Source organism: Abramis brama (assembly GCF_963993115.1).
Source record: "Abramis brama genome assembly, chromosome: 15".
Taxonomy (NCBI): Eukaryota; Metazoa; Chordata; class Actinopteri; order Cypriniformes; family Leuciscidae; genus Abramis; species Abramis brama.
Genome location: NC_139977.1, coordinates 38,809,693 through 38,822,930, shown reverse-complemented (window position 1 = coordinate 38,822,930; position 13,238 = coordinate 38,809,693). Strand labels below are relative to the sequence as shown.

Genomic DNA, 13,238 nt, shown 5'->3' with positions numbered 1-13,238 from the left:
CACACACACACACAGACACAGACAGACGGACATACACATACAGACAGACGGACATACACACATACAGTCAGACACACAGACAGACGGACACACACATACAGTCAGACAGACAGACATACACACATAGACAGACACACACACATATATACACACAATAATAAAGGGGCGGGACTTAAGTTGACTAAATTACTGGAAGATCCATTTAAGATTAATCATTACAGAGTTCAAAAATTAATAATTTTTAAAAAGTGAAAATGCACAGATGAATCGATCACAAGTTCAATAATGTGAGTTTATAAAATAGATGTGGTGAGTTTAATTTCATGCTCGTTAAATGTGTTTTTCTGTCGCTCATGCAGTGCAGACAGTTGCTGATATAAAGGACCATTCGCACTGATTTGCAGAGATAAAACGAGCGATGTTGGCAGTTTGAAACTGAAACTGTCAGATGAACTTTATGCTGGTGTGTGACGGATGTGAACGCACCTTCACAGGAACGTTCTAGATTTTAATATTTTGAGATTTAATTTTTTTTTATTGTGCAAGCACTGTAAAAACATTGATATACAATGGCAAGAACTACAGGTGCCTTCATACAAAAACATCTTCACATGCAAAAGAAAAACAATCCTTTTCAAATGTACATAATGAAGGAACGGTTACAGAAAGACACGTGTGGCCAGACATTCAACAAAGAGACTAAAAGAAGAAGAGCATCAATCCGTCCTTCATTTCCCAACCAGATTTAAAATACAAAAACAACATGACATTTAAAAAAAGGGGAATTGCAACACATTTATAAAAACCCATCATAAAATTTGAGCAGAAGTTCCCTCAAACAAACACAGAGCGCTCAGTCATTATTAGTGTGACGAAACTAATGCATTATTATTATTAGTGGAAGATTGACTGGTTACGCATCTAAAGAGAGGGATGATGGGATACTAACGCCATTTCATCTGAAAGATGAGCTCATGCTGGAGTTTCTGAAGGAAGCCACACGTCGGATGAACACACACTCCTCTGGATCAGGGAAATCCTGCATGAAGCTTTGATTCGCTCACGGATGAACCGGAGAATCCCCAAGAATCTGCAGTCAGGATTTTGTTCATTTGTGAAAGATACGTGATCAAGTATTAAACAAAACAGAGACAGTAAACAATCACTGATATAAATACAGCCGTATAATGTCCATCAAACACTGTGGATGTGATGAATCTTTTGTTCTCTTCAGTATTTATACTGTAGTAATTAAGATCAGAGTTCTGGAGTGTTCCTGGAGTCCCATCTGCAGTGTGTGTGAGTGTGTGTGTCAGTGTGTTGGTCTTTAGAAGCGTTCAACAGTAAACACAGTCACTCACACACATACACACACTCTCTCACACTCGTCTACCTGAGAGACGGTAAGACCAAACGCTCAATCACACAAAGGCAAACGATGGATCCCACCCGGGTCGGATGGGCGGCACTGCTGTCAGTCATCAGGCTGGGGGCGGGGCCTGAGGGGGCGGAGCCTGAGGGGGCATGGCTACAAGCCTTCCTGCAGTTCTTTAGCTTTAATGAGGATGGCATGAACATCAGAGATGGGATAATCCTGAAAAATAGCAGATAGAGGGGAGGTTAGAGGGCGATATTAGCCTGTGTGTGTGTGTGTGTGTGTGTGTGTGGGTTACCTGCAGCAATCTCATATTGGTTGTAAAGTCTCCAGCCAGTAACTGATCTCGAATCAGCCTGCAAAAACACAAAGACTTAAAGCACAGAGGAAAAACAAGCCAATGTGAACTAACTGAGGACAAGTTAGTCCGTGTTATACAGTCCAGATCGTTTCACAGCAGTTTCACAGTAATAAACAGGAAAATATCAGAATCAATGAAACTTCATCAAATGTGAGACTAATTCTGTTTTAGCTATAAAGCAAATCCAAAATCCAAGTTCAAAATCTCATACTGTCCGAGTCGGTACTACATCTAAAGTTGAACTTCACAACTGTTAAAAAAGTATGTTATGTATGAATATGGGTATTTTGAATGCAATTCAGACGCACTACAGCCGCCATGTTGTTACTGTCATGTAACGTGTCACAAATCCTCTCCCGTGGCCTCATGGGATAGTAGAGAGTCCATCATATGCACACTTCAGAATCTCAGAGGAAGTAGCAGGTCATCCGGGGACTTTTCGCCGACTGTTTTTCAAATACTATGTATTCAGACTTACTACTTATTCACATGTAGAGAAGTATTAGATTTCGGACGCAGCGAAGAGAGTCATTATTCAAACCAATTCAGCTCAAGTATTGTTCTCATCTAATATCGTCAGTGCAGTCAAATCTATAAGATTACTGAAGATTAAGTGTGTGAGTGTGTGTGTGTGTGTGTGTGAGACTGATCTTACGTGAGCATGGCGCAGCACACAGGGATGATGAACTCAAACCGATCCTGATCCGAAAAGAGTGAATCCCAGATCCGGATAACATCTGGAAGCAGGAACTCCTGAGAGAGCAGCAGCGTCAGCCAGCGGAAGGTAAAATACTGAGGCTTGATGTTCTGCTCTTGCTGTGGACAGACAGACAGACAGACAGATGAAGAGAAAGATAAAAGCAGACAGACAGACAAAAGAAGACAGACAGACAAAAGCAGAGAGACAAAAGACAGACAGACAAAAGCAGACAGACAGACAAAAGCAGACAGACAGACAAAAGCAGACAGACAGACAAAAGCAGACAGACAGACAAAAGCAGACAGACAGACAAAAGCAGACAGACAGACAGACAGACAAAAGAAGACAGACAGACAAAAGAAGACAGACAGACAAAAGAAGACAGACAGACAAAAGACGACAGACAGACAAAAGAAGACAGACAGATAAAAGACGACAGACAGACAAAAGAAGACAGACAAACAAAAGACAGACAGACAAACAAAAGACAGACAGACAAACAAAAGACAGACAGACAAACAAAAGACAAAAGACGACAGACAAAAGACGACAGACAAAAGCGGACAGACAAAAGCAGACAGACAAAAGCAGACAGAGACACAAGTAGACAGACAGACAGACAAAAGTGGACAGACAAAAGCGGACAGACAAACAAACAAACAAACAAACAAGCAGACAGACAAAAGTGGACCGACAGACAAAAGCAGACAGACAGACAAACACACAAAAGCAGACAGACAAAAGTGGACAGACAAAAGAAGACAAACAAAAGAAGACAGACAAACAAAAGAAGACAGACAAACAAAAGAAGACAGACAGACAAACAAAAGACAGACAGACAAACAAAAGACAGACAGACAAACAAAAGACAGACAGACAAAAGATGACAGACAAAAGCAGACAGAGACACAAGTAGACAGACAGACAGACAAAAGTGGACAGACAAAAGCGGACAGACAAAAGCGGACAGACAAACAAACAAACAAACAAACAAAAAAGCAGACAGACAAAAGTGGACAGACAAAAGAAGACAGACAAAAGAAGACAGACAAACAAAAGACAGACAGACAAACAAAAGACAGACAGACAGACAAAAGAAGACAGACAAAAGCGGACAGACAAAAGCAGACAGAGACACAAGTAGACAGACAGACAAAAGTGGACAGACAGACAAAAGTGGACAGACAAAAGCGGACAGACAAACAAACAAACAAAAGCAGACAGACAAAAGTGGACAGACAGACAAAAGCAGACAGACAGACAAACACACAAAAGCAGACAGACAAAAGTGGACAGACAGACAAAAGCGGACAGACAGACAAAAGCGGACAGACAGACAAACAAACAAACAAGCAGACAGACAAAAGTGGACAGACAGACAAAAGCAGACAGACAAAAGTGGACAGACAGACAAAAGTCGACAGACAGACAAAAGCGGACAGACAGACAAAAGCGGACAGACAGACAAACAAACAAACAAGCAGACAGACAAAAGTGGACAGACAGACAAAAGCGGACAGACAAAAGCAGACAGACAGACAAAAACGAAGACAGACAGACAAAAGCAGAGAGACAAAAGCAGACAGACAGACAAAAGACGACAGACAGACAAAAGCAGACAGACAAAAGCAGACAGACAAAAGCAGAGACAAAAGCAGACAGACAGACAAAAGAAGACAGACAGACAAAAGAAGACAGACAGAAAAAAGCAGACAGACAGAAAAAAGCACAGACAGACAAAAGAAGACAGACAGACAAAAGCAGACAGACAGACAAAAGCACAGACAGACGGTTAGTATAAACAATACAATATCAAACAATGTCAAAACAATATCAATAGCTGTGTTTCCATCCAAAGATGCAAATTTAACTAATGTGTAAAATTGGAATATGGCATAAAGCATTTGTGAATAAAGCACCATTTCCATCAAGGGAGTCGAAGAAGTTATTTCCTGATAAACTGGCGCAAAATATGATGAACAACAATAGAAGTTGCTGCAGGAGGAGAAGCCGCTGTTTATAATAACTTTTGTAATAAATTACTTACAAACACAATAAACGCGGTCGTGTTGTTTGGGAACCCAGTAGTGCGGGGCAACGATTAATCGCATCCAAAATAAAAGTTTGGGTTTACATAATATATGTGTGTGTGTACTGTGTATAATTATTTTGTATATATAAATACACACACAAATGCATGTATATATTTAAAAAAAATATTCTTTATATATAAAATATTTTTATATAATATAAATTATATATACAGATATATACAGTAAATACATGCAAATATTTCTTAAATATATACATGCAATGCATATATGTGTGTGGATTTAAATATACAAAATAATTCTACACAGTACATTATGTAAACACAAACTTCTATTTTGGATGCGATAAATCGTTGCCCAGCCCTTGGAAGCAGTTCTGTTTGTCATATAAAGTTGGACAGTGATTTTTAGTTTGTAGTCCAGCTAGACTTTGTGTTTATGCCATGATAACTCAAATAATAATCATCAGAACAGGGTTAAAAAGTGTCAGATGCTCAGATGGAAACTGGAAAACCCTTATAAGTAATTACATGTAATTTCACCAAAGAATAAAGACTAATAAAGAGATGTTGTCACCAGTCTCATGTAGAGCTCGGTGTCCTTCTCCTTGAGTTTGGAGAACACGCTCTCCATCTTGAAGGTGATGCCGCACTGCGAGTCGTCCAGGCTCTTGATGAAGTTATCTCTGTTCTCAGACATCAGGTTCGTGAAGCAGAAGAAGGTGTCGGCCTCCGCGTGTTCTGAGACGCAAGAACACCCAGACTCTAATCTAGGACTCATCCACAACAGTACACAACAGTACACCGCAAAACATGCTTTTCTCACTCAGCATGCTTGTCTTGTTTCCAGTCCAAATATCTAAACATTCTTCAATCAAGAAGCATTTACCAGAGAAGTACATTGACATAAGAAATTCTATCTTGTTTTCTGATAATAAAAAAAAAAGTTAATTAAGTGAGTTTTTCCTTAAAGGTGGGGTAAGTCGTTTTTGAAATATGCAGTCTGGATGTTAGTCGGACCGACACAACAACAAACGTGTCAGCCAATCAGCATTAGGGGGCGTATGACGGTGGAGGAGAGAGAACGAGCAAGAGGGAGATCTGGGGTCTCATTTATAAAACGTAGGAACCTTACTAAAAGTGTACGTGCGCCTGAAAGCCAAAAATGACGTACGCAAAAAAATATTCAGACTTATAAAACCGTTCGTACGCCAGAACCTGCGCAGAATTCACTTTATAAATCCCAGTCAGCAGAAGATTGTGCGCACATGCGTCTCCACCCCGAAATAACCATATATGGAGCTTACAACGCCTAGTTTTACTATGCATACCCTCATCTGCATATCATTTGCATATGATTATTCATCCACGTGATAACGTTTAACGGTACAAGACACATTACATTAATAAAAATCATGTACTTGCCTATCCTTGTCTTGTTTTAGAATACATGAATCAAATAGTGTAAAATACATTTCATCTTTTCCACTGGCCGAATAGTATTTTGAATTGATTTATATTTTTAATGGAAACAGAAAGGCCTTGGGCATTATTTGCACGAAACTATTTTCTCAGACAATCTTGTATTATCATGATAAGCAATTATCTCAGTGGTTAAAACATTAAAACACAGCACTCTACAGGAAAAGTGTTCAAAAACATCGCATCCACAACAAATATTTCTATTGATTGAATTTGAATATAAAAAATGTTGTAACTTCTCAGTAATGATTTCATGTTTAAGTGTTCGCCATTAATTTGAATGGCATATTTAGTCTAAATGCTTTATATCAGAAGTAAAACAGTTTAAATCATTATGTTATTTATTTATTATTATTTATTTTTTTTATAATTATGTTTATTGATTTTTTCTTGAAATACAAATATAACAAGACATCAACCCCCCCCCCCCCACCCACCCACCCCCCCCCCCCCCCAAAAAAAAAAAAAAACACTCAGATTTTTGATATAAAACAGGACCATACAATTAGGCAGATTTGTGCAAAGAAAATAACAACAACATTATAGCATGTATAAAATAACATTTCCAAAAGATGAAGAGGATGACAAAAAAAATAAGGTTAAATGTCCAGAAAGTTACAGTTACATTGTTCCTTGTAATATAATAGGGCGAAGACAAGGTTCCAAAGCGTCCAGATATGGAGTCCAGACTTTGTAAAATTGGCCCGTTTTCCCATGTAACACATAAGTAAGGCGCTCCAGGGGAATCAACTCAAAAATGATCTTGTGCCAGCCTTTAAGGGATGGAGATTTATCACTGATCCAATTAAGTAAAATATTTTTCCTGGCAGCAAAGGATAGAATATTATACAATTTCTTATTAGCAGACGAAGTAATGCATCTATTAGGTATACCCATTATTTTATTTATTTAAACTGCGTTAGTTTCACTAAACGGCCCAACGCGCTCGCTGGCGCGGACATTTAAGAACGGATGGATATTTGCTTCAAGTGGCAGGCTTGGTGAGTGAAATTATATTTGTATTATCTTGTATTTCTTTAGATTTTCTGTCTAAAAGTCAACAAAAAGACGCTTAACTCCAGCTCACCATCGGTGTCGCCAAACTGCTCCATCTCCAAAACGTTCGTACGCATGGGTCAGAGTTTGCGTGCAGGTGCGCAAATTTTCCCGTCAAGTTTGTTTTTATAAATCACAACTTATGCGTCGGAAGCGGTTTATAAATGAGTTTATAAATGAGGCCCCTGAACTGCAGAAATAGAGATGAGACACAATACAAAAGAGAAAAGCTCAGAAGAAATCATGGCGAGAGCTTTAGGAACGTGTTAATATTAGAAACACTGTCCAGCGCTGGAGAGAGCTGCACGGGAAGGCCCGAAAACACACGCGGATGTCGGTTTAAGTCGTAACACGTGAGGAACTGGGGGGGAACACTGGGGGGGGAGGAACACTGGGGGGGGGGACACTGGGGGGGACAGTTTTTGCTATGATAACAGACACCCACTCTTGGATTGCGTGTAACAGGACAGCTAGTGAGAGTTGCGCTGACGGCTGCTAGTGAATGCGGTGTTTAGCGTCAGTGTTAGCGCACTCGACTCGCTCGCAGGGGATCGGGATCGAGACCGACTGGAGGCGGAGCAATGAAGAAGCGGTGTGATTGTTTGGGTTGATTTCAAACGTCAACACTGGCCAACAGCATATTTCAAAAACGACTAACCCCACCTTTAAAACAAGCTAAATTATCTGCCAATGGAGTAAGAAAAAAGAAAAAAACTTAATTCAAATGGAATGGAAATTTTTCTTACACCATTGGCAGATAATTTTGCTTGTTTTTTTTATTTTATTGTTTTTATTGTTTTTTTGGTGATTTTTGCCTTTATTTGGACAGGACAGTAGAGAGTTGACAGGAAGTGAGGTGGAAGAGAGACGGGGGATGGGATCGGGAAAGGTCCACAAGCCGGGACTCGAACTCGGGTCGCCCGAGCGTAACGGCGTACATGTCGGCGCGCTGACCACGAGGCCATCGGCGCCGACTAATTTTGCTTGTTTTAAGAAAAGAAAACAGAAAACAAGACAGTATTTCTTATGTCATTTTACTTCTCTAGGCAAATGCTTCTTGATTTAAGAATGTTTAGATATTTAGACTGAAAACAAGACGACCATACTGAGTAAGAAGAGCATTTTTGCAGTGCAGGAAGCAGTGAGAGGGTTACCCTTCCACTGGCTGTTGGGGTCGGTGGCGAAGGTGTAGTAGATGGGACCCACGATCTCGTTCATGCCCTGCACGTACGCGATGCCCGGGTTCAGTTTGGCGTAGATGAAGAGAATCCGCTCCACCACTTCCCAGTGCGCCTCGCATCCGTTGGGAAGCACCTCATACTCATTGGAGGGATACAGGTTTAAGGCCTTCCCTGGAGAACTGACCTGGAGGGAGAGCAGACGCATCAGAACACACACACACACACACTTAGAACTCACTCTTATAAAACCACTCTTATAACACGTAACTCACACTCACGTTAGTGACGCCGCTGCGTGGTCTGCTCCACACACACACACACTTTTTACTCACTCTTTTTACTCACTCTTATAACACGTGAACACTCACACTCACGGTAGTGACGCCGCTGCGTGGTCTGCTCCACACACACACACTCACACTCACACTCACGTTAGTGACGCCGCTGCGTGGTCTGCTCCACACACACACACTCACACTCACACTCACGTTAGTGACGCCGCTGCATGGTCTGCTCCACACCCACACACACTCACGTTAGTGACGCCGCTGCGTGGTCTGCTCCACACACACACACTCACACTCACGTTAGTGACGCCGCTGCATGGTCTGCTCCACACACACTCACGTTAGTGACGCCGCTGCGGTTCCGGCCCACCGTCTGGGCCTTGAGCGTGGTCTGCTCCACACACACACACTCACGTTAGTGACGCCGCTGCATGGTCTGCTCCACACCCACACACACTCACGTTAGTGACGCCGCTGCGGTTCCGGCCCACCGTCTGGGCCTTGAGCGTGGTCTGCTCCACACGCCGCCTCAGCGTCTCGTACTCATTCTGAGGATCCAGTATCAGCTGACAGGGAAACTCTGTGGGACGCTGGAAGAACGCCATGTCTGGGTACAAGCGCCTGACACACACACACACACAGGCATATTAATATTCATCACAACTCAGCACACTCTCACTCACTCACTCACTCACTCACTCACTCACTCACTCACTCACTCACTCACTCACACTCACTCTCACACTCACTCTCACACTCACTCTCACACTCACTCTCACACTCACTCTCACTCTCACTCTCACTCTCACTCTCACTCTCACACTCACTCTCACACTCTCACACTCTCACTCTCTCTCTCACACTCACTCTCACACTCACTCTCACTCTCACACTCACTCTCACACTCACTCTCACACTCACTCTCACACTCACTCTCACACTCACTCTCACTCTCACTCTCACTCTCACACTCACTCTCACACTCACTCTCACACTCACTCTCACACTCACTCTCACACTCACTCTCACACTCACACACTCACACACTCACACACTCACTCTCACACTCACTCTCACACTCACTCTCACACTCACTCTCACACTCACTCTCACACTCACTCTCACACTCACTCTCACACTCACTCTCACACTCACTCTCACACTCACTCTCACACACTCACTCACTCTCACTCACACTCACACACTCACTCACACACTCACTCTCACTCTCACACTCACTCTCACACTCACTCTCACACTCACTCTCACTCTCACTCTCACACTCACACTCACACTCACTCTCACACTCACTCTCACACTCACTCTCACACTCACTCTCACTCTCACACTCACTCTCACACTCACTCTCACACTCACTCTCACACACTCACTCTCACACTCACTCTCACTCTCACACACACTCTCACTCTCACACACACTCTCACACACACACAGAGGAAGTGATGAAGCACCTGACGTCTTTATCGATCTGCAGCAGAACCTCGTTGTCTTTGAAGTAGGTGTTCCAGCGGCTGTCGGGGTTCGGGTTCAGCGGCTGGAGACGAGAGACGAGAGCGTCACACACACACGCACACACACACACACTTCCTGTCCTGTCCTGGAAAGCGCTCACACTCACGTGATCCTCCAGCGTCACGTCCTCTCGAGACACGCCCAGGTTTGCCTTGGCGATTCCTGGCTGGATGATCATCTCTCTCAGAAACTGGGCGTACAGATCCCTGACCAATCAGAGTCGAGCTCATTAGCATAATGTCTCAGTGCTCCACATGGGACTTTAAAGGGGACATATCATGAAAATCTGAGTTTCTCCGTGTGTCAGTGCTATAATCAGGTCCCAGTGCTTCTACCAACCCAGTGTTCTGGTCAGTCTTTCTCTGCAAGCATGTTATAAAATAAACCGATCAGATTTCGCTCTCCTTCTGACGTATGAAGAGGATCTTATTATAATATTACCAGCCCTTAATCTGCACGTTTACACACACCAGCCGACATTTGGTTCCACAAACGACAACAGAGACCAGTTCTAACGCAGTGACAAAGATCCAGCAAAGCCTGAAGCTGTTCTGTGGTTGAGCTCAGACGAGCACTGAACACTATTGACCAGAACATGTCACCGCTGTCTTATAAACACCTCAGGAACTGTGGACACTTGTGGAGAAGTTAAACATGATGATGAGATGATCAGTGTAACTCCACAACAACTACAGAAATGTCTCCACTAACATTCAGAAGCTCTTCCTGAGTCTCTCCGTAAGGCTGCACTCGCTCCTGGTGATTCTGGGATTCTGGATGAGTGAGATTGGCCTGTTTTGTTATTGCCGGAGTTTCTGAAGCTTGTGTAAAGACTCCGCCCTCTTCTGAACGGAGGCGGGGCTAAATCTCATTTGCATTTAAAGGGACACACACAAAAAGGGGCAAATTTGACAAGCCATAATAAATGATCTGGGGGATTTTGAGCTGAAATTGTGTAATGTGAAAAAAACATATTCTGGGGTCAAATGTGAGCTGAACCTGACGAAGCCCCCCCGAACCTGCTGTCTGGAGACGTCCTCATCTAAAAACAGTGTAAAATACAGTGAGAGTGTGTGTAACCTCTGCTTCTGCAGGAAAGAGTCCCATACGGCCTGATCCGGCGGCAGGTAGTTCAGCAGGATCTGAGGAACGAGGGAGGAAATCTCTATCATTCATTGATTCAGTCACATGATGAAGAGTGAAACTCAAGGAGACGCCAGACTGACCTTCCAGCAGAGCGAGCGAATGCCTCCTTCACACGGGATCCCTGAGAGAGAGAGAGAGAGAGAGAGAGAGAGAGAGGGAGAGAGAGAGAGAGGGAGAGAGAGGGAGAGAGCGTGTGGATAAACACATCTGACTCACCACACACACACAAACACACACACACGTACCGCTGAAGCACAGCTGGCGTAACGCTTTCATGTCCAGCTTCTGCTCGCTCAGAGAAACCTTGAACTCCTGGATCCTGAGGAACAGCAGAGACACGTCACATGACCTGATCACATGATCACTCAGAAGAAAAACATTCATTCAAGTCTCCTTTATTTATACAGCGCTTTTTACAACACAGAGTTTCAGAGCAGCTTTACAGAGATAACAGGAGAATAATGCAGTAAAGTTTGTTTCCAGAAGAAAATAGCATCTCAGTCCAGCTTAAGTCAGATCAGTGATGGTTCATTTCTGTTGTAAAAAAGTTATTAATTTAGTTCATTTATATATATATATTTACTCAGGCCATGCTAGCTGGCAACAAAGGATTCCATTCATTATGCTAAGCTAAGCTAGCGCCGACCCTGTCAAACTAAAACAATGCATGCACTGAGACAAAAATGCGTTTGCCCACCTATCTAACTGTAGGAACGACGGTGAATAAGCCCTGTTTCAAAAACGGTGGAGTGTTCCTTTAATACTGAACAATAATTAATCTGAATGAAAAAAATGTAAAGGTAAAAAGGTAAACTGCTTGAACATTATTTTTAATATTAATATTGGAAATAAATATTAAATAATTTGATTTAATGATACTGAACTCGCCTGACTCACAGACGCGTCCTTAAAACACCTTCTGTTGTGTTTCGCAGGAGGAAACAGTTTCAGCTAGAAACTGATCTAGACGAATCTAGTGACAACACATGATCTGACTGCGATTCACAAGCTGCGATTCACAAGCTTCAGTTCTGAGCTCGACTCTCAGTTCGATTCATTTAGATATTTTATCAGAATTATGTTTCTACTCCAATTCATTTTTTAAACATGTAAATGGAGGCTGTCATTAAAAACTAGTTTTCATGATGGGTTTATTCAGAGACGTGACATCTTGAAGAGCAGGTTGAGTAAGAATATGATGATTATGTAATCTGGTGCGTATATGATTCATAACGCGAGTGTTTCTCGAGCTGAAAGGCTTTTCTGAGGTGAACATGAAATGATTATTATTACACTAAGCGTCAATTCTTGAGATCTAAACATCAATTTGAGAATTACTCAAACCCAAGATATCATTACTGTGACTGACAGCTGATCTGTGACTGACAGCTGATCTGTGACTGACAGCTGATCTAGTGTGACTGAGAATCATAAACACCGACATTAATGATTTTCTGCTTTTAAACTGTATCTCCAATAAAACTCACACTGAAGACGGTGTCGGACACACACACACACACACACACACACACACACACACACACACTCTCTCTCTCTCTCTCTCTCTCTCACAAACTTACAATCACTCTCTCTCTCTCTCTCTCTCACTCACTCACTCACTCACTCTCTCTCTTTCACACACACACACACATATTCTCTCTCTCTCTCTCTCTCACTCACTCACTCACTCTCACACACTCTCACACACTCTCACACACACACACACACACACACACACACACACACTTCAGCGGTGTCATCACGCTTGACCCGCGCGTCTGATATAAACGCGATCTGTCGCGCGTGTCGATGAAGTAAAGTGTGTGTGTGAGTGAGAATGCGCGTTTAATCGCGAGTGTGTGTTGTGTTTCTCACCTGTTTCTGTAGGAACTCGACATGTTGGACTGGTTCAGTCGCGCGCTCCGGGAAAACAGCCCGCCGGAAACACGGGCCGCGCGCGTTAGTTCCGTTACAAACCATCACAACACATTACAAATCAGCGTCACATGATTTCACGATCATGAGCCGAACAGGAAAACACTCACACTAATGACTATTAATGAATGA

The 13,238-nt window shown here is 42.6% G+C and overlaps 1 protein-coding gene across 3 annotated transcripts; it reads right to left on the bottom strand.

Annotated features, from left to right (window-relative positions):
* Positions 1-491: 491 nt before the first annotated feature.
* tbc1d13 (TBC1 domain family, member 13) lies at positions 492-13,146 on the bottom strand. 3 transcript variants are annotated; one of them, XR_014609157.1, is made up of 13 exons: positions 13,047-13,146; positions 11,417-11,490; positions 11,252-11,292; positions 11,106-11,167; positions 10,132-10,231; positions 9,965-10,047; positions 8,954-9,113; positions 8,179-8,389; positions 5,064-5,227; positions 2,392-2,552; positions 1,674-1,731; positions 1,394-1,594; positions 492-1,090 (listed from the first exon to the last, which is right to left on the bottom strand). XR_014609157.1 is itself a non-coding variant. In XM_084136254.1 (12 exons), the coding sequence occupies exons 1-12, from the start codon at positions 13,067-13,069 to the stop codon at positions 1,529-1,531; spliced, it is 1,203 nt and encodes a 400-aa protein (XP_083992380.1). In that variant the 5' UTR covers positions 13,070-13,146; the 3' UTR covers positions 494-1,528. The 3 variants fall into 3 exon arrangements, 2 of the variants coding, with proteins under 2 accessions (XP_083992380.1, XP_083992381.1); XM_084136254.1 differs by having other exon boundaries at positions 494-1,594; XM_084136255.1 differs by lacking the exons at positions 11,252-11,292; positions 11,417-11,490; positions 13,047-13,146 and having other exon boundaries at positions 496-1,594; positions 10,132-10,387.
* Between the last annotated feature and the right edge of the window lie 92 nt (positions 13,147-13,238).

What these genes read in the sequence shown, in the direction of transcription:
- tbc1d13 (XM_084136254.1), bottom strand. Translation starts at nt 13,069, where the DNA reads ATGTCGAGTTCCTACAGAAACAG. An exon ending in CCGAGCTCTACATGAGACTG is followed by an intron (nt 2,553 to 5,063) that starts GTGACAACATCT and finishes GTCTGTCCACAG; the next exon opens with CAAGAGCAGAACATCAAGCC. An exon ending in CCAATATGAGATTGCTGCAG is followed by an intron (nt 1,595 to 1,673) that starts GTAACCCACACA and finishes GCTATTTTTCAG; the next exon opens with GATTATCCCATCTCTGATGT.